This window comes from Electrona antarctica (genome assembly GCF_951216825.1).
Source record: "Electrona antarctica genome assembly, chromosome: 14".
NCBI classification, from domain to species: Eukaryota; Metazoa; Chordata; class Actinopteri; order Myctophiformes; family Myctophidae; genus Electrona; species Electrona antarctica.
The window spans coordinates 23,664,013-23,691,026 of NC_136795.1; the positions used below are offsets into that span (position 1 = coordinate 23,664,013).

Genomic DNA, 27,014 nt, shown 5'->3' on the forward strand with positions numbered 1-27,014 from the left:
ACTTGCTTTGGCAATGTAAACGTTTGTTTTCTCATGCCAATATTTATTTTTTTACTGTAGGTAGGAATTCAAAGGAGCTATATATATATATATATATATATATATATATATATATATATAATATTAACTATTTTATTTGTATGTATTTTATTTGGGGGGGCGGGGGGGGGGGGGGGGGGGGGGGGGCACCGCCGTACGACGACGTATGTTGCAAACGCACGTCCCCTCCGCTCCATCTATTCATCGCGAGAGAAATACGCGCACGCATCGCGAGAAGAGACTGTGGTGGTCCAGGCAAGAAGGCAGGCACACAGCAATATTCATATTTAGCAGCAACAACAACAACAAGAAGAAGAAGCATCATAAAACAACATGATAAGGTTACTTACGTTACAACCGAGAGCATGTTGAGCCGCGGTGGTCCACGGACACGGAGAGACAGCGCAACACAACGCGGGAGCGTAGAAAACACAGGTAACAGAAACCCACGTAACATCATTAAAACATTGTGGTTTGTCAACTGAAGCAACATTGCTGCTGCTGCTGCTCCTGCTTGCTTTTGGCTAGCTTGGGGTTTATTAATAGCTAGCTTTGGCTGCGACTAACGGTTAGCCTAGCCTCCAGTGATTCAATGTGCTTCATGTTACAGACAGACCGTAAACCAGAAGCACGCCATCTGCCACATAAACCAAGCTAATGCTAACGTTATTATCAAGCAGTGGTGTAAAGTAACTAAGTAGATTTACTCAAGTACTGTACTTAAGTACAATTTTGGGTCTTTTTTTTTTTAATTGAATATTTCCAAATTTCAATACTTTTACTACTACTCTACTACATCTCAGAGGCAAATATTGTATTGCCACTACATTTATTTGAAAACTTTAGTTAACTCGTTATTTTGAAGATTTTGATTATTATTACAACATACATTGACCGCTTCAGCCCTGCAGTAGCCTATATACATTTCGGCCATTTGAAAGGAGCAGAAAAGCTGTATGGATCTGTTATTTTCAAAATATTTTTGTATACTTTTTTTTACGAATACCTTTGTACTTTTACTCGAGTAAACTCCGGGCTTTTAATTGTAACAGAGTACTACATTGCAGTATTGATACTTATACTTAAGTAAAACAATCTTGAGTAGTTTTTCCACCACTGCCTCCTGGCTGCTGCTGCGCGTTTTTTTTAAAGAGCTCAGCGAGCAACAGGACTCACTGGGCTGGCTAGCTAGCTAGCTTGCTTTGCTAGCCCAGTTATAGCTGATTAATTTACACTGCTTAATGCATACAATGTGCTCCGTCGTACGACGGTGTCGCTCGCCGACAAGCGCTGATCTAAAAGCTAATTATACATCAGGCTGCTCAACGCATCTATGAAACGGTCTGATATGTCACACCGCTGCCCTGCTTTGGTTTCTATTGATGTGTGTAATAACGGTAGCTAATACAAGACTTACTAACGTTAGCACCGTTTTTTAGTAGTTGTAAGAATAGAAACAGCCATGACAAAGTAACTGTTTTATGTTATTATTTTGTAGCTTTGTATTTATTTATATGACACATATTATTTGGTTGAACAGGTGACGGGGCTGTGTGTGTAATAATCCCATTATAGTGTGAAAGTGCTGTTGTGTACTCTGGAAATGTGATGTAACGTGTGCACATGTGCACAATTTGTCCTGTGTTTACTTTCGCAGGCTGTGGTGGTTGTGTCCTTTCGGCTTTACAATAGACAGTGAAGAAGAAGAAGGGGTAAACTTTGGGAAACTGACTCATCTACACCCTCTAACCCCACCCCCCTCCTCCCCAACCCCTTTACTTTCCACTCAAAACCAGTTATTATTATTAGTTCTTTTTAAATAAATAATGTCAAACCAATTTCATTTAAGTATGTAGTGAAGTGCACAGCCTTTTAGATGTTATTGCTTAGCATCATATTGGTCGGGTGCATTCTTTTTAGATGGAGCTGAGCGCGAGGCATAAGGTCACACCCGTTTGTAAATTATTAGACCAATGTGCCGTGTTTACCACAAGTCAATTAGACCAGCTGTGCAATCACTTCAGGTTTCTGTCGTCATTTTGAAGTGATTTGATTTGTCTTGAGCCAGTCAGGGCCCCTGGCCTCTCAGGAGAATGAACGGCTCTCTTTTAACCCCACCAAGCCCCCGGGCGGCAAACTCCTCCCCTTTGCCTCCCTCACCATCCCCCTCCCCGTCGCCCCCTTCTCCCTCCTTACTGCCCCTGTCCCCCAGGCCTCCCCCGCTGCCCCTTCTGGTGAGCCCCCCACCTCAGGCTCACCCGTCCTCTCTGTCCGACACACCCACGCCTTCCCCCTCCCCGTGCCTGAGCTGGACCGAGTTCTGTGAGCTGCATGCCCGTGTGGCGGCGGGTGACTTTGCGCGGCACTTCCGGGCATTCCTCCTGGAGAACCCGCACTACTCCCCGGATTCGGCAGCCGCCTTCTGCCGCCGCTTCACCGACCGCTTCGTTCGCCATTTCCAGAGCGAGCTAGAGGGCATGCCACCGTCAAGCTGTGCCACCGGGCGGGAGGAGGCCGGGAGCTGGGCTCCCCAGTCGGATGCTACCTCCCTGGAAGAAGAGGCTGTCTCTCCCTTAACCACCTCCACAGGAGTGGACCCCCAGTGTGTGCCGACCAACCTGACACGAGTCACAGGCAAACCCACACCCACCCGGCTGGTGTTGGAGAACCGCAGCAGCGAGAGGTTTCAGGACTCCTACGCCCACACGCAAATTCTGCCGCCCTCCTCCTCCTCCTCGTGCTCATCCTCGGTGGGAGGCAACAACGGACGGCGCGAGGAGAGAGCGGCCTTGGTGGCAGCTGGGAACGGAGAGGCGCCAGTGGAGGAAGAGGAGGAGGAGGAGGACAGCTGGCTCGGGGTGGCGCCTGTGGGGGAAGACACTGAGGTGGAGGAGAGGGAAGGAGAGCCCACCGAGGTTTGCCTGGACAATGCAGACCCCTCACACGCTCCCCACATCCCGCTGACCTCCGTCACTCCTCCGCCAACCCTGGGCTCCAAAGGCAACAACAACGTGTCCAACTCCTCCAAAAACAAACTGAAGAAGCGCTTCTCGCTGAGGAACGTGGGCCGCAGCGTGCGGGGCAGCGTCCGCGGCATCCTGCACTGGCGGAGCTCCTCCAGCGACTCTGCGCAGGGCCAGAGCCAGCTGCCCTCCAGCTACAGCTACACCATGGGGGTACAGGACGCCGCCTCCGGCAAGAGGAACTCTGGTACACAGCCTGCCATGCCCGCCTCCTCCATGCCCGTCTCGCTGTCCCTGCCACTCTCCCTGCCCCACTCGTCCTCTTCCTCCCTTCCCCCCTCGTCGTCGAGCAGCGCCACCTCCCTCTCGCTCTCGGAGGCGGCCCGCGACCGTCGGCGGAGCAACGGCGAGGGTGGCGAGAAGGAGAAGTGGAGCCAGCGGCTGGAGAAGCTCCGGCTGTCGCGCTCGCCACCCCCCGCCCTCTCCTCCTCGTCGGCATTGGGTCCCCACGTCTCCTCCACACTGCCCCCCAGCAGCGCGGCCGCCGCCGCCGCCGCCATGGCCCCCTCCAGGAAGCCGAGCCGCTTGGTAAGGGAGGGCGGGGTGAGCATCAGCTCGTCCAGCGATGAGTTTGCGGGGAGCCACGGCTTCACCGGGTTCTCCTTCGGCCTGCTGCACCACGGCACGGACAACAACAACATTTCAACGGCCTCCGGCGTGGCGCAGACGGGACCTGTGCAGCCCCTGGCCAGTGGAGGCAACGTCCCCTGGAGAGGGGGTCGCTGGCACAAATGTCGCCTGGTCCTGAGGGAGAGGGACAAGGAAGGGGGTGACCGGGGAGAGGAGTACTACTTGGAGTTCTTCATCCCGCCCAAGGTAAAGTCATTCATCGACAACCTCTCAGTGCAAAAAGAAACAAAGCGTACACAAATACAAAATGTTAATAACCACACAACTCCTGGTGAAATTACTGATCAGCAAGGTCACTATGTGTCACTTAGCGATGCATTGTGACTTGTGAGCTTGCAGATCTGATATTTGAACACATTAATGTCAGGGTTAGTGTCCAGATTAAATATGTTGTTTGGTTTTGGCTGGTAACTAGCTGCTCAATGTGAATTGATGCAGCATGACTGGTTTGTATTTTAGCTGAATGATACATTTGTCGCATGGCAACATGGGCAAGACGATTCAAGAACACCGTATTCCTGTGACCGGTCTGGTGACTGTCAATCGCTAATACATTTCTATACAATATGTCAATATTTGTATCCAAACAGTGACGATGGCACAGACAAAATAGAAACTAAATGTCAATTTGGATTAAGCTAAATGTGTCACCAATCCAACCTTTAGAGCCCTTGGTTACAATACTACATTTGAGTATGTCATGTAGACCTTTGAATGAAATTCAAGTACACTAGAGGCACGAAATATTCAGTACATTTTTCAAGTCAAACTCATCAAGAGTGACTTATCGAGTGCAAGGTCTGAGTAACACTTTTTTTGAAGGACTTGCTCAGAAAACAAGGTAGGTAGGTAGCTAGGATAACAAGTAGACGTCAAGCCTGTTATCTATCTAAATAACACACTTGGTATTTGTCTGCCAGTAAGAAAAGAAAAACACATACAGTAGGCCTACATACCATCTGAATAACATTACTAGCTGTTATTTACATCATCTTTAAACTACTAGCTCTTGCATAATGTTTATTTAGTGTTATTATGTCTATATACCAATTTGAATGGTCTTTATTATTGCACAAAGTTTTTTTTTCCCGTTTATCCTAGCCTGGGTTCCAGCCTGATTTGCTGCGTTTCGCGGATCTGAAAATGTCACTATTTCCTCTCCATTTAAAGTGACACTATGCAACAGTTTTTATGAATACAATGTAATGTTGTCCAATCTGTATGGTAGAGTATGTTAGTACAATATAACTTTTACAATTGAGGTGGTTGTACTTGGTCTCCCCGCTCTTCTATTGAGACATTTAGGTTGTGTCCAAGCTCACCTAGACACAGGATTTGACACAAATGTTGACGTGACGATCAAGATTCAATTCATCCCCTGAGCAAGAAGGCAGGCTCTATTAGCTCAATGTTAAATGTTTGCAAATTGGGGGCAGAAGAGGAAAGTTAGTTAAAGTGCAGTTTTAATGTGATTGCATGACAATGGCAATCACAGTTCTCAAATGCTGCCCGAACCCGACCCATTTAGGGCCGGGCCTTAATTTTCAGGCCAGTTGAGAATGAGAACTCTAGTGCGTTGGTGTGATTGCATGGCAGTTGCTGTCTTGTTATCTTTGTGGTTTACTGTATTGGCAATCAATCAATAACATGTACTGTCCAGTATTAGAGGCTGGCTCTTATATGTATGTTTCAGATTTTGGAGAACAAAAGGGTTGATTGAGGCTGATGTCAACCAATTCTCTATCAGTTCTCTCTCTCTCTCTCTCTCTCTCTCAAAGCACTGACTCATTTTATAGTGTTTGAAATGTTGATTTCTATGCATTAAAATACACAATACAAAAATGGTACGCATTTCAACACCATTTGCCTCTATCCAGCACGGTTCCGATTAGGATTGGGCAATTTATCAATGATATTTCTTTCTATCATAGGGCGCATTTGGAAATAGCGCACAGAGCGCAATGTGCAATCCAAACTAATAGGCGAGTGCGCTCCGGTGCGGTATTTCCGAACGCACCCATAATACGAGACTAGATATCATTTGGGATATTGTAAAATCATGACAGAATTGTTATTGTTTCTTTTTGCACAGTGCTGACATGCATGCACCACTAGTGAATGTTGAACTTGAACCATACTACTACTTGCTCCAGAGTCGCAGAGAGACACATTAATGTTAACTACATAACATTAATCTGTTACATTCTCCAAAACATATGTATCGAATGTTGCCGTTTACTTCAAAACAAGCAGAGCATTAAGGGGGGACAGGGTAAATGAAACCCCAGTTAAACCACATGAAACATTTGCAAATGCGTCCACTTGCAAATGTGTGCACTTTGTGGTGTACACATTTCCAGAAAACGTCCCAAATGCTCACCCCCGAACCTATGAAGAAGACCTTAGCAACCACATAATAAACCCTAGACATGCACATTAGAAGCTTTGGCAGTTTTTTTTTTCGTTTTTTTTTAGAGAGAGAGAGAGACAGTGTAGTAAGAGGGAGCTACACAAAGACACACAGCCGGCCGGGTGTGGAACGTATATGCAGTGTGCACCCTAACCATTCGGCTAAGTGTGTGTGTGTGTGTGTGTGTGTGTGTGTGTGTGTGTGTGTGTGTGTGTGTGTGTGTGTGTGTGTGTGTGTGTGTGTGTGTGTGTGTGTGTGTGTGTGTGTGTGTGTGTGTGTGTGTGTGTGTGTGTGTGTGTGTGTGTGTGTGTGTGTGTGTGTGTGTGTGTGTGTGTGTGTGTGTGTGTGTGTGTGTGTGTGTGTGTGTGTGTGTGTGTGTGTGTGTGTGTGACAGTCAGTCAGTCAGTCATTTGGGGAAGGAGAGTATACATACATACACAAGAAACAAAGGGCAGAGAGAGGAGAGACATGCAAGACCGATTTCCGATTCAAACCCAGGTCCTCACGCTCTCTAGGAGCATAATGGTCCGTGCATTCACTTTGGTGATTCCATTTTTTTTTAAACTTTGATAGTCTAATGAGGGTTTAATTACAACTTGAAACCCATTGAGGGAGGCATTTTACACACACACTTGCGCATGCACACACAGACAGTAGACACACAGTCACACAGACACACACACACACACACACAGTCACACAGACAAACACATAGAGGCCGGATGGAGTTACAAATTCCAATCAAACTATACGAAAATGTACCACATGAACCCTAGTGTCCCTATTCTGGGCATGTCATCACAAAAGCTGGATGGCAACCAACTTCCTTCAACTAAACAAAAATAAAACTGAAGTAATCATCTTTGGCCCCACAACCTTTACCACCCGTCTATCCCACTCACTTGGACAGCTCAGTAAAGAACCTGGGAGTCTTCTTTGATACAGCACAACATTTCAATAAACAAATTAGCAACATCATAAAAGGCAGTTTCTACCAGCTCAGAACCATAGCCAAATTAAATCCTATTTTAACTCGCACAGACCTAGTCACAGTAACCCATGCATTCATCATGTCCCGATTAGACTATTGCAATTTTTTATATTTGGGGCTGCCTCAGTCCACCATCTCACGCCTACAGAGGGTTCAAAATGCCGCCGCTAGACTTATTACTGGAACTAAAAAAGGAGAACACATCACCCCTGCACTGGCACAACTGCACTGGTTACCCGTTAAATATCGTATTAAATTTAAAACCCTGCTCTTTGTGTTCAAATCCCTAAATGGTCTTGCCCCCTCCTATATTTCCGACCTCATAACTGTACCCCCCTGTCACTAGGACACTTAGATCCTCCTCTCTCAAACTCCTTGCAGTCCCCCTTCAAACCTGAAAACTAAAGGTGATCGGGCCTTCTCTGTAGCCGCACCTACTGTACACTAGAATTACACTGAAAACCTACCTTTGTAGTCGGTTTTTGTGGATTATTTTTGCTTTACTTGTTTATTATTGCGTTATATGCTTATATTTCTGCACTGTAGATAGACTTCTGTCAATCTGTTTTTGGAAAGCACATTGGGTCAACTGCTGTTGTTTTTAAATGTGCTATATAAATAAAATTGATTTGACTTGACTTGACTTGACAATAGGCAACCGTTCTGTGAAAATAGCCATATCTACAAGCTCAATATGTGTTGTGATCCTGTAGACCGGCTAGTATGTTTTTTTTTTTTCTGTAAAAAGGATTCAGGGTAAAAAGGCGGGGACCAAGTACAGACTCCAGGGGGAACCTGGTCAACAACATGCATAGTTTCTAAATGATTTAACATGAGTGGACAGTGGATTGATGACTTTGTCATCAAAATTCTTTTCTTTGTTCCATGTCAGTCGTCCAAGCCCAGGCTGACAGTCCCGTGCTGCTCCATCGTTGATGTGCGGAGCACCACAGCGCTGGAGGTACCCGACAAGGAGAACACCTTCCTCTTACAGGTAGTGTAACAGTCAGTATGCAGTTCCAGTTGGTGCCACAAGGTGGTGCACTGCTCCTTTTTGTTTTGCTGTTTGTACAAGATCGTCACTTCCACTATATGTCCGTATTGTGTTGGCCCCTTAGAGTATATATTAATAGAGAAGTCACCGGATTTCTCCTACAATCCACTTGCATTAAGTTGCTCAAAAGCGCATGAGGCGATTTCACTCCTCCTACCGGGTATGAACAGAGTGCATTCTGGGATGGATTGGGCCAAATTGTGAACGCGCTGGCCGTTGACTATCATTGCGTGCGTTCACGTATGAAACATTCAGCGTTCACGTGTCATTGGCCCATAACGTGACCGTGCGCAATGCATAGTGCTGGCTAGAGCTGCAATACCACTTTCAGCCACTATGTCCATTTCGCCTCAGGGTTTCCTCTCGGTGACGTCTCTATTATATTTATACTCTAAGGTTGGCCCGCAGAGTGACTGTATGCTCCGTTCACTTTTTGTTTTATTATGTTAGTACTGTCTGCCGTGAGACCTGGCTTGATATGGTCAATGCTCCATTAGTTGGCTGCTAAATGAACCAGCTTATTGACATTATCTTTGTCTGTGTGAAATACCTGGACATCTGCTATATCCAGTCCACTACTCCATGCTCATCACAGTAGGCTTGTCAGTAGTATTACGTAGTAGTCTAGTCTAATCAATTATTTGAGATAATCGCAATTATGTTGTCATAATCGTTTCCATGTAAGAAAGATGTTCATGCATTAAAAAGCAGAAATGGCAAATGGAGGTTGGGTTGGCCGTAGGGCTGGAGGATGCATCAATATTACACGTACAGTAGGGCAGGGGTTCTCAACGTTTTTGGCCGGGGACCCCCGGAAATGCTTTGGCAATGTCTCGGGACCCCCGCCCCGCCCCCTCCCGACCCCCAATATAAATTGACTGCTACAATAACCTTAAACGATTTAGGGCGGGAACGACTTTTGGTGTTTTAAGCATTGTTATAATTTAGCTATTGAAAAATAGCAGATCTACAAGCTCATAGCGCGCCACCGAGTGGCGCGCTACGAGCTTGTAGGTCTGCTATTTTTGAAAAATCGTGAAATAAAAAATAAAATCTTTTTTTTTTTTTTTTTTTTTTTTTTTTATAATTTGGGGACCCCCTAAAATAATTTGGCGACCCCCCGAGGGGTCGCGACCCACGGGTTGAGAACCCCTGTAGTAGGGGATGATGTTTAAAATAACAATTCAAAGATGTGTTTCAGCCAGACTGTCTATCATGTGTCTCTGTTATAGTGAGGTTTGGCGGCCTTGTCCCCACAGTCCACACCACACAATTTGTATTGGTCGAAATGTGCACGCTGCATGCCATGCACCTGTTCCTGGAATACAGCTTGTCAGAAGTTGTATTAAGAGAGGAGGAAATTAGATGTTCAAATGGAATAGTAGGTTCACAGCAACAGCTTCCTTAGCTGACATTGCTCCTGACACAATTCATTTGAGGATTGTTCACGGTATGGCAAAACCCTTACTGCATATTATTTATAGCCTACTTCAGTATAGTCATCGGTAATCATAGTGAGTCCCTCGTTATTTCATATTTATAGCCTATTTAGTTACATTTCAAACGATATAGCGTCTAGCGAGACCCTCGTTACTTAATATTTATGTCAGGCTAGAGATGTCCCGATATTATTTTTTTTTCAGACTTTAGTACTCGCCGAGTACTTTTTATAACTAGTAACTACTTTTTTTTACTCCTTTTACCTTAAATTTCATTTCATTGTCATGCCTTGTAATTGTAATGATACTGTTACCGGTCCACAATAATAATGAAACTGTTTTGAGAAAATATCTAATTCCAAAATGTTCTCTTTATTTTGCTTATTAGCAATTCAACGTTTTCTTCTATTGAGACACATTCTAGTATTGTCTACCTTTCATCAATTTCAAGATTCTTTTTTTTACCTTGTATAGCTGACTTTCTTTCATAATGCTTGAGGCAAAAACATAATGTATTTATCTGATGGTGTTGCCTGCCGAATATAAAGATTTTGATTTGCTGCAGTGTTGTAAACATAGGGTCAGACTTGCTCTCTTTGCATTTGTTCAGCCTAGTGTCAACCGAATGTTTTGATACTCATACTTATGAGTACTTGAGGGTCCGGTGGTATCGGGCCCAAGTACGATACCAGTATCGGTATCAGTACATCTCTATTTCAGGCTGGTTGAAACCAACAGTATATTGAGACCCTCATGTAGTGTGTGCGCCTCGTTGTAGCTTCATGAAGGGGAGACATTTTCTTTCCTCTAATTCGTTTTGACTTTTGAGTGGTAATTTGAGTGATTCAGGCTATATCACAACACTACATATCATGACAGTTTGTCGCACGAGTCAATAGCCAGATGGCTCACTCAAATCCACAGTCAGGATGGGGTGATAATTGATTCTTTCAAAATCTTCATAGTAAAAAAAGTCACTGAGCCCCTCATCACACTAATTTAATGAGCACATATTCAGTTGTGTATATATTTATGAAATGGATATCGGCCACTGGCATCTGTGAATGTCATTTTACTTGCAGATACACAGATGGTGGTCAACAAGGCGAGTGCATCCTACAGTATTTGTACCCCAATACTGCTACTTTGTTTCAAGTTCAGCCCATTCAAAAAATGCTGTACTATCCCTTTAACACAGAGTTGGGGAAAACATCCTTTTGTTTTAGAGCCCCAACCACATGGAATGACGTACAGCTTAAATTAAAGATGTGTGTCTGCAACTGTTTTTAAAGATTTATTACATCACACAATGAGGAAATGTTGCTGTTCTGTATTCTGTTAATCTGTTTTGTTTTTGGTTATTGCTTTGAAAATGTGTATTATGTTGTAAATCGACGACACTGCAAATGAGGGTAACCTCAATGTCTTTCGAGAATAAATAAAGGTTTGAACGAATGAATGAATGAACCAGTGGGTCGAGGGACCCTCATGGTTCTTTGAGGGGGTTCCAAATGGCCCCTTACCGGTGTGTAACTCTGAGAGTGGAATTGAACCAAATGTAATGGTCCATTTGGTTCCATTTGTACACTCAGGGTTATGAGAGTCCTTGAAATTAAAGTTTGAGAACCAGTGTGCTACACTAAATGGAACAGTCTTCATTTGCATTATTGGTAACACCTGTGGAGGAAGTAAGGAAGAGGCCCATTTTCTTTCCAATATGTCTGCTTTGCATAGAGCCTATTGCTACAGAAGTGTCAATCGCTCCCTGTCTGAAAACTAAGATCAAGGTAGCAAGCAGCCTTACCAAAGCTTGAATGAAAAGCTTTACCGTTTTCAGCTCTAATTAAGTTGGTTTGGCATCGAAAAAGGTGATTTTCGGTGCAAATTGCATATATTAGGTTCAAGACTTCCAGTTGCTGGACTTCAGTATAAGTAGAACTAACTTTGTAACATGATACATGTGTTTTGATAAATAACAAATGATATAATAATGAAACACTGTACAACGTTCTATTACCCTTTTGTCTTTGTCTCAGTTGGAGGGTTCGGTGCAGTATGTGATTGAGACACGGGATGCTGTTCAAATGAGAGCCTGGCTGAGCGACATCCGCAACGGAATCTGCCTGAGGTATTACACCACTTTATATCTGGAGTACTGACGTATTAACAGTACGTTTTATAGAGACACCAGAGAACTGATAAGTACATTCTGCACAGTGTTTCATTGCTTTATTATCATCTCAGTTCACACATCATGCTTTCCACATGCGAAGACAACTGTGTCAATGTTTGTATTCGCACAATAAAGGGAAATAAAACACTGTCAATAACTGAGTGAGCATATAGCTCAAAGCCCCGATGCAAAACTATTTTGAAAGAAACCAACGTTTCGACAAAGTCTCCTTCAGGGTTTGGATATTAAGCAACAGATGTAGAGTGTAGTACCAGGACAGATCTGCAGCATTCATATTTGATGTTTCATCATCTCCTCTATGTTCTCCCACAGTGAACAGGAGGACATCGAGGGTGTGTGCGGTGGGCCGTTGGATATTAGTGGGACACCGGAGTTTGTTGACCGTCTTTCACAAGGTGTGTGTGTGTGTGTGTGTGTGTGTGTGTGTGTGTGTGTGTGTGTGTGTGTGTGTGTGTGTGTGTGTGTGTGTGTGTGTGTGTGTGTGTGTGTGTGTGTGTGTGTGTGTGTGTGTGTGTGTGTGTGTGTGTGTGTGTGTGTGTGTGTGTGTGTGTGTGTGTGTGTGTGTGTGTGTGTGTGTGTGTGTGTGTGTCAAGTTTTGCAGCTATAACCATTTCACACCTTTATTGTTCCCGGTGACACAAACTCGGCCAACGTCACCAAAGGTACATGAATGGACAATGTACACTACTGTGCTGACTGACGCCTTAGCCATAGACTCTCAGATGGACGCTGGGTGGATGGTCAGTGATGTCAATCGACAGAACAGCATCTCATTGTTGAACCGGTAGACACTGTTATAATATTGATCTCACAAAACTACATGACTGACATGGTTAATTGTGATCTCACAAAACTACATGACTGATCAGCACATCAACACGTCTCCAGACGTCTTTAGAAGACTCCCCATAGGGAGCCCATGACATGTTTTTTAGTGATAAAACCACATCGCTAAAATATTTTATTTTTTTTGCTTGGCCATTTCTTCTTCAGCGCTCCTAGACATTTTTCGGGCATGCGCACTGCCGTTCACTTCCTTGTTTATGGCCTGACTGAACTCTAAATCTACGGCGATCTCCATGGTTTTGATAAAACGTCAATGTTCTGGCCTCGGCTAAAACCTTGCCCAAATATAATCATAGATGGCTGGCCACATGAATTATTATTAATCCTTGACTATTCTCCCTACTCCAACTTCCATCCAATCCTCATTAGACGTGTATATAGTATATTATGTCTTGCCTTGTGTTTCAGTGTGTTATGGAGGAATTGGAGGCTCCTCCCCTCTAATGGAGCCCCTCCCGCCAGAGTTGCCACCTCGAGCCCCTCTCGATGAACCGGATGGGAGAGTTCTGGGAGGAGGTGGGGCTAGTCTGGGTACACCTTTTGCTGAGACACCAGATGCCACAGGTAGAACACTGTACTAATTATATCTTACACACAATTGGCCATTTATATTTGTAAAACTGCTCTTTTTCTGACCGCTGTAGTCTACTTCAAAACGTTGTCGTCATTACCCATTTCATGAGTCATGCTTGTGAATTGACATCCATGGAAAACGGAGGCTTTGGAAGGCTCACATTATGTGGAAGATTTGAGGATATGTCTGTATTCTGTACCATTAATCTCTGAATAGGGGATTATAACACATTGGCTGTGTTTAGGGGTGGACAATCTTTGTCACTGAGTTAGTAGTGAATCGTATGGGCCGGATGGAGACTGCCAGCAGGGAGTGTTGAACGGTAGGAGTAGGACGGAGGTGCTACGTCCTCCCAGTGGGGGGTCCTCACTGGCGAGTAAGCCAGTTGGATACAACAGCAGTGGCAACACAGACATGTGGGGAGGATTAATAATAAGGATTAATAATAAAGACTACATTGGAATAAAAAATCCCATTCATTCTTATTTCCTTTATGTCATGCTCTGCCACTGTGAACAGGAAGACATCGAGGGTGTGTGCATCTATTTTATAATGGCTGAGAGGGTCGGAGGTACTCTGCTTCGCATCGTGCCTCACTACGCCTCTCAGCCATTATAAGATAAAGGTAACCGTAGACCACTTGTGGCCTGTTGCTTTAATAAGGTATTAATATATGTATAATAAGTGGGCTTATCAAAGGGCATCTTGTATTGCAAAAGCTTCATTTAAATACATAAATACAATACATTACAATCAGAGGCCTTCAACATACAGTAGAGTACAGTTGGACTTGGATATCATCTTTAGCTCTCAGCACTAAAATTACACTCTGGTTTAACTGCCCGTCATGTTGCTTCCTCCCCAGGTTCCTTCTTGTTCTCGGAGGTGAGCACAGGGGAGGCAGTGGAGCACCCGCTCAGTGAGTGCCAATGGTTCCATGGCACGCTGTCGCGACTCAAGGCTGCCCAGCTGGTGCTGGCGGGCGGCACGGCCAGCCACGGCGTCTTCCTGGTTCGCCAGAGCGAGACCAGGCGCGGAGAGTACGTCCTCACTTTCAACTTCCAGGGCAAAGCCAAGGTGAGACTGTTGCATGAACTGCAAGGACGTGATCTTTTGTTTGTCCTTTGTATGCCTGCATGCGTGCATATGACACATGTGAACTTGAAGATCGGCTATTTATATTTATATATCCAACCACAAAACGGCAACCAATGGTGCGAAGAGGGGCAGAACCACGGGCGGGACTTGACAAAGGGGACATTGTAGCAGCAAGAACAAAGCTCAAAATCAAAAAAGAATAACACCAATACTAAGAAAAATAGCAAGGTACTGTGTCATAGCACACTTTGAGATGGGTGAACGTGCTGTGTGCATGAATCCTACTTGTAAATATGATCCATACGTGTATGCATTTCTATACAGGTTCACTAATATTATCTTTGTACTAGGGTTGTCCCAATCACTTTTTTTGCTCCCGATCCTATTCCGATCATTTGATTTTTAGTGTCTGCCGATACCGATTTTTCCCTATCCGATATTTATATACATTTATGCCATATCACAATAGTACAATCACAGACAATATCCAGTCCATTATCATGATATGGATACGGTATATAATATCGATGCCCTGCCCATGCACTGAAAGGCCTAAAGCCATTACAAAAATGACTACTACTGTATATAATGTTTGAGTCGTGCAACCACTCCTATAGGGAGCTTTTGTGTCTCTGGCTGTGTCCCTGGGTCTGACCCTGGGTCCCTGGCTGGCTGTGTCCCTGGGTCTGGCCCTGGGTCCCTGGCTGGCTGTGTCCCTGGGTCTGGCCCTGGGTCCCTGGCTGGCTGTGTCCCTGGGTCTGGCCCTGGGTCCCTGGCTGGCTGCGTCCCTGGGTCTGGCCCTGGGTGGTCCCTGGCTGGCTGTGTCCCTGGGTCTGGCCCTGGGTGGTCCCTGGCTGGCTGTGTCCCTGGGTCTGGCCCTGGGTCCCTGGCTGGCTGTGTCCCTGGGTCTGGCCCTGGGTCCCTGGCTGGCTGTGTCCCTGGGTCTGGCCCTGGGTCCCTGGCTGGCTGTGTCCCTGGGTCTGGCCCTGGGTCCCTGGCTGGCTGTGTCCCTGGGTCTGGCCCTGGGTCCCTGGCTGGCTGTGTCCCTGGGTCTGGCCCTGGGTCCCTGGCTGGCTGTGTCCCTGGGTCTGGCCCTGGGTCCCTGGCTGGCTGTGTCCCTGGGTCTGGCCCTGGGTCCCTGGCTGGCTGTGTCCCTGGGTCTGGCCCTGGGTCCCTGGCTGGCTGTGTCCCTGGGTCTGGCCCTGGGTCCCTGGCTGGCTGTGTCCCTGGGTCCCTGGCTGGCTGTGTCCCTGGGTCTGGCCCTGGGTCCCTGGCTGGCTGTGTCCCTGGGTCTGGCCCTGGGTCCCTGGCTGGCTGTGTCCCTGGGTCTGGCCCTGGGTCCCTGGCTGGCTGTGTCCCTGGGTCTGGCCCTGGGTCCCTGGGTCTGTCCCTGGGTCCCTGGCTGGCTGTGTCCCTGGGTCTGTCCCTGTGTCCCTGGGTCTGTCCCTGGGTCTGGCCCTGGGTCCCTGGGTCTGTCCCTGGGTCCCTGGCTGGCTGTGTCCCTGGGTCTGTCCCTGTGTCCCTGGGTCTGTCCCTGGGTCCCTGGCTGGCTGTGTCCGAGCACGAAAATAGCGTTTGGTTGGTTTTCATCACCAAGTGTGCAGCCTAACACACACACATTAACTGTATATGGGCCATTCTACCGAATTGGTTCAAATTGCAGTCCCACAATGAAAAACACATATTAAAAAACAATGTCATAGTATGGTCTAATTAATCACAATACATTAATTGAGATCATATAAAATTAAATATGTAAAAAAACATCCTTTATATGTCACTTCCTATTGAAAGAAAAAAAAAAACCTTCAATTCATGAAAAAAGTACTTAAATGATTTTTGTCACTTTCCTAAAAAACATTTTAATACACCCATTTGATTTATTGTATAGGGAAGTTGAAATAATGAAATTGATTTTGTAGATTTATTTTAAATTAAAAAAACTATATAAAAAAATGCTGTCCCATGTTTTCATGTCACTACCGAAACAGAAAGGGTTTAAGTCCATAGATGGAGCCTGGTTTAAGCCCCACCCCACCCCACACACCCAGACTTCATGTTCATCATGGCCAAATGACGAGTAGCTAGTTTACTTCAGTCTGAAATTAATGTATTCCAAAGTCTGAAAATCAGTGTGTGGTTTTAAGGAGTGTCACTACCGAAACACATAATTTCTCATAAATTATTTAAAAAAAAAAGTTTTTTCTGTTAAATGTGATGTTTCTATCCATGTACATCAGTTCAAAGCAGTTTTTCTTAGCCATTTCTTGCCTAGCATTGTAGAGTTAAGCTAAAAACTAGATACAATTGTCACTACCGAAACAATTTGTCACTAATTAGTGATAAAATGATGTTTATGCTTTTTAATGTACTTAATTCTAGTAATTCTAGTAGTTTAGTAGTAGCTTGAACAAATGTAAAGCATCTTATGGCACCGCATTGTAAAGACAATGCTGCAGTCACTACCGAAACACTGGTTGTTTTGTCTAAAATCAAAGATAGTGAGTTATCAACCAATATTTTAAGATCATGATTAGGTGTAAATTCTTAAAAATGGTCTGTAAAAATGGTCCTCACAAAAATCATGCAGTGATCCTGGTCTCTAAACTGCCTCACCCTGGCCAGCCGGGGTGAGGCTGGCCAGTGGTCATAATAGGCACACATGGTTTAAATGATTAATAACAATGTGTCTACTAGGGGGCACGGTGGCACAGTCGGTAGTGCTGTCGCCTCACAGCTAGAAGGTTGGACGCGCTACGTCCAACCAGGGAAACTCTCCCTGTCTGGTGTAAAGGAGCAACTTGGACACTCATGGCATGAAGGAAGCATGAGTTAAAGTCGGTTGCTCTCTCCATGTCCCCCATATATGGGGTTGGCGGAGGGGTGACACAGGGGTTGAAAAATGACACAGGGGTGAAAAATGGGTTACAAAATCGTGGGATTAAAAAAAAAATGTCTGTACAGGGGGGAATTGATAAAAATAAAAATAAGTATCTTTATTCGAAGGTTTGTTTCGGTAGTGACAAATTTAGATAGATATTCCATTAAATTATTAAAATACAATATGATAATTGAGTGTGCCTTTACTAAATTTGTGTCCCTTAGATCTGGTGCAACATGAATATGGTATGGTAAATGTTTTTCCAAAATAGCATACAAATTTCACACAATTTCCAACCAATTCGGTAGAATGGCCCATATATGAGGATTTCGGGTGTGACGGTACAGGTACAGTACAGTACAGTGACCCCCACATGGTAACTTGTTTTGTCAATGCTATGCATGTTGTGCAACTTGTTGTGAAGCTTGTAGATCGGCTATATTCTGCCGCTCTGTTATATTTAAGATGGAAGGGTATTTGAAGTGGTCAAACTAGCAATATAATACATATTCAGAACTTCCGAAACATGAATTGTCTCGGATATTTCATAAAAGCAAATGTCAAAGCCTCAATCTGTGATTTCTTCAACTGGTCGGCTGTATGTAGAAGAGCAGCCACATTTTAGTTTAGAATGAAAATACCGAAACATCATCATTGTACATACTGTACTGTGTTACTCTTTGTCAGGGAAACTGAGCAAGTTGTCAACAAATCACAGAGTGGGACAAAGTGGTTCAGCCGTGAGATTTAATTTTCTCTATTCTATAGCTATGTCATTAAACCCTCCTCCCTCCCTCCCGGCCGACAGCACTTGCGTCTGTCCCTGAACGAGGACGGCCAGTGTCGTGTGCAGCACCTCTGGTTCCAGTCCATCTTCGACATGCTAGAGCACTTCCGCGTGCATCCCATTCCCCTGGAGTCTGGCGGAGCCTCTGACGTCACGCTCATCAGCTTTGTGGGCGCCACCGCCGTCCGGCAGCCAGGTAAACCCCACCCACATGCCTTCTGATGGCGGGGAGGAGGGCCAGGTAAACCCCACCCACATGCCTTCTGATGGCAGGGAGGAGGGCCAGGTAAACCCCACCCGCAGGCCTTCTGATGGCGGGGAGGAGGGCCAGGTAAACCCCACCCGCATGCCTTCTGATGGCAGGGAGGAGGGCCAGGTAAACCCCACCCACATGCCTTCTGATGGCAGGGAGGAGGGCCAGGTAAACCCCACCCACATGCCTTCTGATGGTGGGGAGGAGGGCCAGGTAAACCCCACCCACATGCCTTCTGATGGCAGGGAGGAGGGCCAGGTAAACCCCACCCACATGCCTTCTGATGGCAGGGAGGAGGGCCAGGTAAACCCCACCCACATGCCTTCTGATGGTGGGGAGGAGGGCCAGGTAAACCCCACCCACATGCCTTCTGATGGCAGGGAGGAGGGCCAGGTAAACCCCACCCACATGCCTTCTGATGGCAGGGAGGAGGGCCAGGTAAACCCCACCCGCATGCCTTCTGATGGCGGGGAGGAGGGCCAGGTAAACCCCACCCACATGCCTTCTGATGGCAGGGAGGAGGGCCAGGTAAACCCCACCCACATGCCTTCTGATGGCAGGGAGGAGGGCCAGGACACAGAGGCCTTATGAACATTCATTAATTGGTTCAGATCCCTAACATTTGATTTGGAACTGGAACCAAAAAAATACTACTTCTTGCCCTGGCAAACGTTGATCAGAATAACAATTCTTCATTCTATTCAGGTTGGAAGATGCAGATGTGATATAAAGCATCACTCAAAAATAAAGAACAGAACCAGTGATATAAAGCATCATAAAAAATAAAGAACAGAACCAGTTCTAGAACCAAAGTTATTTTGGTGGCAAATGGGCCAGAGATGGGTGGACAAAATAGTAGAGGATAGACGAATAATATAGATCGGTGGTAATTAAGGCATCATCAAGGTATCATCATGCGAGCTATACATATCGTGAGAGACAGCATTTATTGAGCTTTTTTATTTTTACTTTTTTTAATTGAGCAATCCCATTGGCAGTGGAGATCGAATTATAAATCAAGGTGTTTTTTTTATTCTTATTTTAGCCCAGGTTTGTATGCGATTATGTGAAACTGCGTTAATATAAAACTTCTAATTTATTTTAGTAATGGTAATTTATTATAATGCTATTCTTTATTATGCAAACGTAAGCTTTTCAGATGGGGGGAAACAGTCCAAAGTATTCAGGCCATTCACCACAAATAAGCATGCATGTGTTACAGTATGCGTTTGTTCTGGATGGTCTGCCTTGCATTTGGAGTGCTGCTGGATCACTGAATAAAAGTTCAAGTGAAAACCCTGCCCAGTGGAGTGAACACAGGATGCATCTCTCCCATTGGCTAGCGCCTATCACTGCCAGGTGATAGTTCACCAATGCTGAACCCGACACATTCTTCACACTAGTGCATCATATTTGTAAACTTGTCGCGTGGGGACCTTCTTTCTGGTTGTTCCCCTTATAATGGGAGTAAATGGAACTTGGTGCCACTTGGTACCCTAGGCCAATTCAATGACGCAATTAAGAACATGAACAGGAAATGGTATGTCGCCTTCTGGAATCCCAGACTAATACATAGGTCATTTTATCAATGTACATGTTGAGAACTGAGCGTTCTAACGTTCATTTAACAACGGCTACTTATATACTTACTATGTGAGTTTTCAAGAAATCTTTCATTCAACATGGAAACAGCATAGCCTTATCAACTAACAAAGAGTGTAACAACTGACCCTTGTGTAACCTTTCTCCTCCGTTTTGTAACCTTTCTCCTCCGTTTTTATACGTTTTGGTCCTGTCCTGTGGTGGGGTGATTTACAACTCATTACACTGCTGCAAAAGTAGCTTGAGGTTGAAATTAAAAATTGCTGAAAATAATATAACTAGAAGAGAAATCAGCATTGATTGATTGCCACCTGATATAGCCCGTTGTATGACGGGGTAGGGCATTAATTGGCCTCAAGAACGTTAATTGAGTGATCCATGTATTTTGTATTTCTTATATATCAATCTATCAACATAAAAGCTTCTACTGGACCCACCGTTCTCCCCACTGCTGGCCACCCATCATCACTGCACCCATGCTCTGACCAGCTTGTCTCTGTTGTTGTTTTATGTTGTTGTTGTCGTCTTGTCACATCCCTCGGGATCATCCCTTTTTGCAGGCCGCGACAGGGCAGGCAGCAGGCCCACAGTCTGTGATGTCATCACCACGCGCCATCCCGACTCCCCATCAACCCCCATCTCTGACTGTGTGTAAGTGAGACCTGACCCGTGTGTGTGTGTGTGTGTGTGTGTGTGTGTGTGTGTGTGTGTGTGTGTGTGTGTGTGTGTGTGTGTGTGTGTGTGTGTGTGTGTGTGTGTGTGTGTGTGTGTGTGTGTGTGTGTGTGTGTGTGTGTGTGTGTGTGTGTGTGTGTGTGTGTGTGTGTGTGTGTGTGTGTGTGTGTGTGTGTGTGTGTGTGTGTGTGTGTGTGTGTTCTTTTTCTTCAGATGATCAGCGTGTGATGCAGACGTTGTTGCCTGGATCAACAACGGGTCTGCTCCAGGTCTGCTCATGAAGAGCGCAAGCGTAAAAAAAAAAAGAAAGCTCAACACAATCCAGGTCTAGTCAGTCGCGGGCTTGTGCACTAAACAAGCACCCACGTGACAATTTCACAGGACCACATCCACATAAATACGCTTGCCCCTCAACTTCTCTGCGCATACAAAAGAAAACGCAGGCCTCTCATTGACAATTAATTACTAGGCACGTTAATCGCTGCCCATCTGAAAGGACCTTTACTCTGAATATAGCCAGTATGCAACCTCACAACCCACCACATTTGTGAGGTTGCAGATCGGCTATATTGGCGTGCGTCAACATTTTACAACGGAGCATACATTAAGCATTATTACATTGCGAAGGATTCCTTGGTCAAAAACAACCGCTATACCTGAATTGGCATAGAGCACATACTATAATGGATATTGGCTTTGAAGTATTTGCAAGATTGATGAATTGACTGCATATTTAATAACCAGGATCGTTGGGGGTGCAGTGTGTGTGAAAACAAAACAAGTAGATGATGACAACTATGATGTCATGGATTTAAAGATCCTTCAGAATCCAAATTGTTTTTTTATTGTCACGTATCGGTAAAAAAAAAGGTAACCATCCAAATCATGGTAGTTCAGCAAAGGAAAAGTAGTTCTCATAGGGTAACAAATCATACAACGTAGGTAATCCAATTCAGTAAAAACAGTCCTTAAACAATTTCCAAAGACGGATGCAAGTGGAGAAACTTTGTTGCTGCCTTATGTGCCATCCAGCGTAATGGGGATAAGTAAGTTAAACAATTCACCCGAAAATATGACAAAACTGTCGTTTTGTGTCATCCACACATGGTCGATTTTTCACAGTGAATAAAAGCATCAACTTGTATGAATATTTGAATCTACTACATATGATTGCTTATTTGTCTCACTCCTTTCGTTTACTTCTAAAGTCCACACACACTGGGAAATGCTCCCCTAGTGATCGATCTACCACCACGTGAAGCTTCGACCACCTGATCTTAAGTAACATAGGGAAGGAAGTAACATATGTATTTTCATTGTGTTGTTCATTTCTTCTGTCCAGCACCTAGTGCTTTAAGACATGCACCTCCACTTAATAATTAGAAGTAAATCACACAGATTAAAGGATTGTATTCAGACACACAATTACTGTAATCATTCATTAACGGTGGTGTAAACAGATTCACGTAACCACCCGGCCCAACAACTTGCATGTGTAAGACGAGCATTGTCTGTAGCTAAGCAGAAGAAACATTCTTCAGATGTGCGATTATGCTAGGCTCCAGTCACATTAAATCTAATTTGTTTGTGATGCCAGAAGAACAGCGAAAGCTATGCTACTCGGCACACTTCCAAGCAACTCTGACATTTGTGACAAATGGGAAAAGATAACCCGCGCAAGGCTCCCAAAAAAACCAAACGTAACGGCTGACGGCTCTTTCACATCAACGCCACCCGTAGCGGCCGGCGCCAGGCCGAGCTCTCGTCTCCGAACTCGAAGTGTCTGGCGGAGAAACGGCCTCATAATGGGAAAGTGTATGCGCAGACTGCGCACCACACAGCAGCTACCAGATCAGAGTCCTTTGGCAGTGTGACTTGTTTGTTTGATTGTGGGTGTGTGTGTGTGTGTGTGTGTGTGTGTGTGTGTGTGTGTGTGTGTGTGCACGTGTGTGGGACTGTTCTCCATGACTGTGCCATATGGACCCATGACGACCGACATGCACTGCACTCACTCTCATGTTCTCTCTCCTCCAATCCCTTCACCTCCCAACCCCTCCCTCCCCCATACCTCTCCTTTATTTACACTTTGTTTTGCTAATACTCCATCTCTCTCTCTCTCCTCATTTTCTTTCTCCTCTCTTTTACACGTTCTCTGTCTCATTCTCTTTGTCTTGATTCTTTCACTCTTTCTTTCTTATTCTCTCAATCTTATCTCTTTCTCGCATTCTCTTGCACTCTCTCTCTCTCCCCGCCCCCCGTCGCAGACTTGACCAGCAGACCCCGTAGCCCCCCCCAGCCGCCTCCTCCGCCCTTGCCCCCCGGCCGGCCGCCGCCCCCAACCCCGCCGCAGGAGCGGCCCGCCAACGACACGGAGCCGGCCGGAGGAGGAGGAACGACTGCCGCCACCGCAGGAGTGGGAGGAGGCAGCGGCAGTGTCGTCGGAGGCGCAGGGGGAGGTGGTGGAGCAACAGGAGGAGGAGGTGGCGGAGCAGCGGGGGCAGAGGACTGGGAGGAGCAGCGGGAGAGGGATACGCCGCTCCGCCAGCTAGAGGCAGTGGCGGCCACGGACGGCGAGGACAGGGAAGGCGGCCGGGCGCGCGCCATCGATAACCAGTACTCCTTCTTTTAGTTTTGAGCCAAGAGGAGGGGGGACAAGAAGAGCTTGTGTTGCGTGCGCGAACGTACCTACGTACAGTATGTGCGCGCAAAAGGGAGATCGGTTGGAGGCGTCGTATATCATAGCCATTCATAACCAGTATTTTATTTTGTTAGCAGGACGGGAGGTTGAGCTACAGTGGCGGGGATACAAGTGGTGGGGCGTAGGAAGCGGAGGAGACTGGAAGTACTAACACTATTAAACTTAAATAAAAACACACAAAGTGTCACGTGAGAATTTCCGGCGAGCGAGCTAGAAAGATAGACAGAGACTGACTGACAGAGGGACAGAAGGGGAGGGTACTAAAAGCTAGCGGACAGAACGGTGAAGACAACTTTAGAACACTAAAATAACGGTACACTAATTTTATTGTTTTATTTCTTTGTATGATGAGCGCTTTTTGTTTTACCGGTACGCCTCACAAATAGGACATGGTGTGCACAGATGACAGTTGACAGATGACAGACGCTTAATATATACTCGGTTGCGTGCCGGCGTCGTGTACCCCCCCCCCCCCCCACCTGCCGATCTGCAAACTCACAACGTGCCGCACAAGAGACACGTCGTCAGCTTGGAGAGCGGATGTTTGGACGCGCAGCTAGGTACGAATCAGGCCTCTGTTGCGAGCTTACAAAAGAAAACTCTGACAAGCCAGCAGCAGTTCCAGTACCTCACAGTGGTCCACACACACACACACACACACAACACACGAGCTAGCTAGAAAGCTGACCATAGCAGTGGCAAAATAGACTAGAAGCAGGCAGGAGAACATTTTTACCTCAGTCACTGTCAACAGCATCACTCTTTCCTCCCAATCTTTCTCTCTCTGTCTCCGCTCATTTCTTGCTATACTTTGACGGGTGAGAAAAGAGGAAGAAGAAAAAAACTAAGCAAACGTCGAACTGGGAGAGATTTAGTTTTACAAATTCTCTTTGAAAAAGAAATTATTATTGAAGATGGTATCAATAACAGTAATGACGATGGAAATAATAATAATAACTATAATAAGTATAATGATGCTGGTCGGAATAATAGTATTAATTTTATTTTTGTTTTTAAAGATCCATTTTATTTTTATGCTTGTACTCCGATAATGTGTAAACACCGTGCCCATCCATCCATCCTGTTTCAGTTGACATTTCTTTGTGCCTTTTCATTTTTGTTTTGTTATTTTAAAGAATACAACAAAAGGAAAAAAAATGAAAATCGCTACTATGCCTCATTCTCTAGTCTATTCCCCGCCTTCTCTCTCTCCCTCTGTCTCGCAGTCCTCTCATAAACCTCTTCCCCCATTCATTAAAAAAAAAAGATGAAAAACACAAAGTCTGAAAAAAAAACTGCAACGAAAAAAAGAAAAGAAATCCCTACTTTTTTCTACTTGTGCCTTTCTGTGTGTTGTCTACTCTGCTCATTGGTCTTCATGTCACTCTTGTCTTTTTTGCCATTCAGTTCAGTGCTTTCCTGTTCATTTAAGGCTGAGTTGTACGGTGAAAATTGCTGATCTACAAGCTCCAAACATGTCAAAATGGGTATTGAGGTGTACCCTCCTAACGGGGGTTAGACCCCCAGGGGTCTGTACTTGGCCCCCTCCTTTTCTTTTCTCTCCCCACCACGCCAAATCTCATTGCTGAAAATAGCTGATCCACAAACTCACAACACGTCTGGGGCTTGTAGATGATTGGCATACGATGGTGTATAATTTCTTTAGCTTTGTCGAACGACCGCGTCTGCCACCAAAAACGACTGAATTATTTTTCCCCATCGGCTGACGCAAGCCGCTCGACTTCACATGCTGTCACCCGCACCCTTCTCTTCCATTTTAATAACTTTTTGCTTTTTTGTGTTCTCTTTGTGCCATCATGTGTCATGTATTTGCCTGTATATGCACCTTTCCCATCATCATCATCATCATCAACATCATCCCTAATCATGATCTGTGTCCTCTCAGTTTTAAAACTTTGTGCCTTTCTCTCTCTCTTTTCTCTCTTTGCTGGGACCGTGTGTTGAGGGTGGGCCGTGTTGTGCCCCACCCTGTGTGGTTAGTTTCAGGTACTACATTGAATTTAATGATAATGATATAATATAAATATAGTGAAACACTGTGGCCTCCTGTGTGCTTTTTTATTTAACCCCAGCCCTCATCAATTACCCATTTTAGTTTTGAGAAGGTATCAAGATTTCACATGGTTCACTGTTTGACTAAATCAGCCCTATACATGGATCATATACAAATAAACTCTAGATCACTGATCCCCTCCTTTTTTTCCCCCTCAACACAAAATAATTGGCCTTAAATTGCCGTTGCTACAAGCTCACAAAGTGTTGTGAGGTTCTGCGTTGTGAGCTTGCCTTTTTCACTGAATGCTGGTTGTGATGTTTCGATCACTGTGCTTTGATAGACAACATTTATATCCATCAGATCTTTGACAAATGGTTGACGTTCTTACAGATTAGCAGTTTTTTGCAGTACAGTTCTGTCATGGAATGTCGCAAGACTGCTGTCAAAATTAACATTGAAGGGCTGCCCTTATGGATTTCCCAAACAGTGGGTCGTTACCCATTTGTGGGTTGTGTGTGTAGATCTGTTATTTTTGCTAATTTGGGTCCCGGGCAAACGTCTAATCGATTTTGCAAATCACTGCCCTAATGCATTGACAGTGCAATATGCCCTTATTCAAAGAGGGCATATTAAATCTCCCAGTTTGAATCATTTCATGTAGATGACACCAGGCGTATGAGTAGATGGATCTCTGATCATCTGGCTGCGTGAGACTATTGAATTCATGGAGCATACAAGTCAATATATACATTTTCATATCAACCTCGTACATAATTTTGAGTACACTACTACCTACTACTACCCACTGGAATGAGCTGCAGAATGTTCAAAACCTTGTTCACACACATGCATTCAGGTTTCAATGAAGAACTAAACAACATGATAATATAGCCTTAAGGAACATAGGCAATGTGTCCAAGTGTAATGCTTTATTGGGTCGTCCACTCACAGTTAACAGTCTTTGTATTGAGTTGTGCTTGAATTGTACTGTAATTCTGCAAACTGTTAATAAATATTTAAATCAATCAATCCATACACGGACAAATGTGTCCATGGGCATGGCAAAGACTTTGTCTTGTCCCTGACAAATGTAGGCTACTACTCACCTAGCTCTGGTCCATAGCCTTCTACTGCTTCTACGATTCTGCCATGCAGGCATGTGTCAGTGGAGTGGGATGTTCTGAAGCCAGATTTGAATATATACATTAATGTTTTAGTGGCAATTATATGTGTAGCCTATATTCACACTTATGTATTCCACAGAATCACATTATATCCCACCATTAACATTAAAGCTATGATATTGATGAATCCTCCTATCACTAGTCTACAGAGTTTGCACAATTTGTGAATCCCATTCACTACCACCCAGGAATATATCCACCAAAGTGGTTATGTGAGCTAAATGCCTTGCTTAAGGGCACCTCAACTGCGGGATGAATGGAATATTCACCACATTGAAATGCAGTTGCGTTGTGCTTGTCTTGCAGCAGCTGAAAGAGTAGAACATGGTGACATTTTATTAATCGATTGTTTTCTCAGCACAAGCTATTGTGACTAGCAGGCTATGAAGTAGTGAAATGTGACCTACAGTGTAAACACATTTTTATATAGGCTCTGTAGTGTGGCCTAGGTGGAATTTGACAAGCACATTTTCCTAGGACAAAACACGTTTTTGTAAACAAGAATTGCTTTCTTTGTCTTACAAACTCTTGCTTAGCCCCAGGCCAGAACCATATGACACCGTCTGACCCGCCCAACCATAACCCTAACTCTAAACTGCTTCTTTACCCATAACCAGAACC

General features: G+C 45.0%; 1 protein-coding gene across 2 annotated transcripts; it reads left to right on the top strand.

Moving 5' to 3' along the window:
- The first annotated feature begins 255 nt into the window (after positions 1 to 255).
- sh2b1 (SH2B adaptor protein 1) lies at positions 256 to 25,251 on the top strand. Of its 2 annotated transcripts, XM_079520972.1 has the most exons (10): positions 256 to 474; positions 1,697 to 3,878; positions 7,986 to 8,087; positions 11,623 to 11,714; positions 12,093 to 12,175; positions 13,035 to 13,190; positions 14,066 to 14,277; positions 17,988 to 18,162; positions 20,382 to 20,472; positions 22,759 to 22,926. In XM_079520972.1, the coding sequence occupies exons 2-10, from the start codon at positions 2,133 to 2,135 to the stop codon at positions 22,778 to 22,780; spliced, it is 2,679 nt and encodes an 892-aa protein (XP_079377098.1). In that variant the 5' UTR covers positions 256 to 474; positions 1,697 to 2,132; the 3' UTR covers positions 22,781 to 22,926. The 2 variants fall into 2 exon arrangements, with proteins under 2 accessions (XP_079377098.1, XP_079377099.1); XM_079520973.1 differs by lacking the exon at positions 20,382 to 20,472 and having other exon boundaries at positions 22,759 to 25,251.
- Positions 25,252 to 27,014: the final 1,763 nt, after the last annotated feature.

Excerpts from the sequence above, each read along its gene's own strand:
- sh2b1 (XM_079520973.1), top strand. The coding sequence starts at position 2,133 with ATGAACGGCTCTCTTTTAACCCCACCAAGCCCCCGGGCGGCAAACTCC. Across the intron at positions 3,879-7,985 it reads AGTTCTTCATCCCGCCCAAG|TCGTCCAAGCCCAGGCTGAC; the intron begins GTAAAGTCATTC and ends GTTCCATGTCAG. Across the intron at positions 11,715-12,092 it reads CGCAACGGAATCTGCCTGAG|TGAACAGGAGGACATCGAGG; the intron begins GTATTACACCAC and ends GTTCTCCCACAG.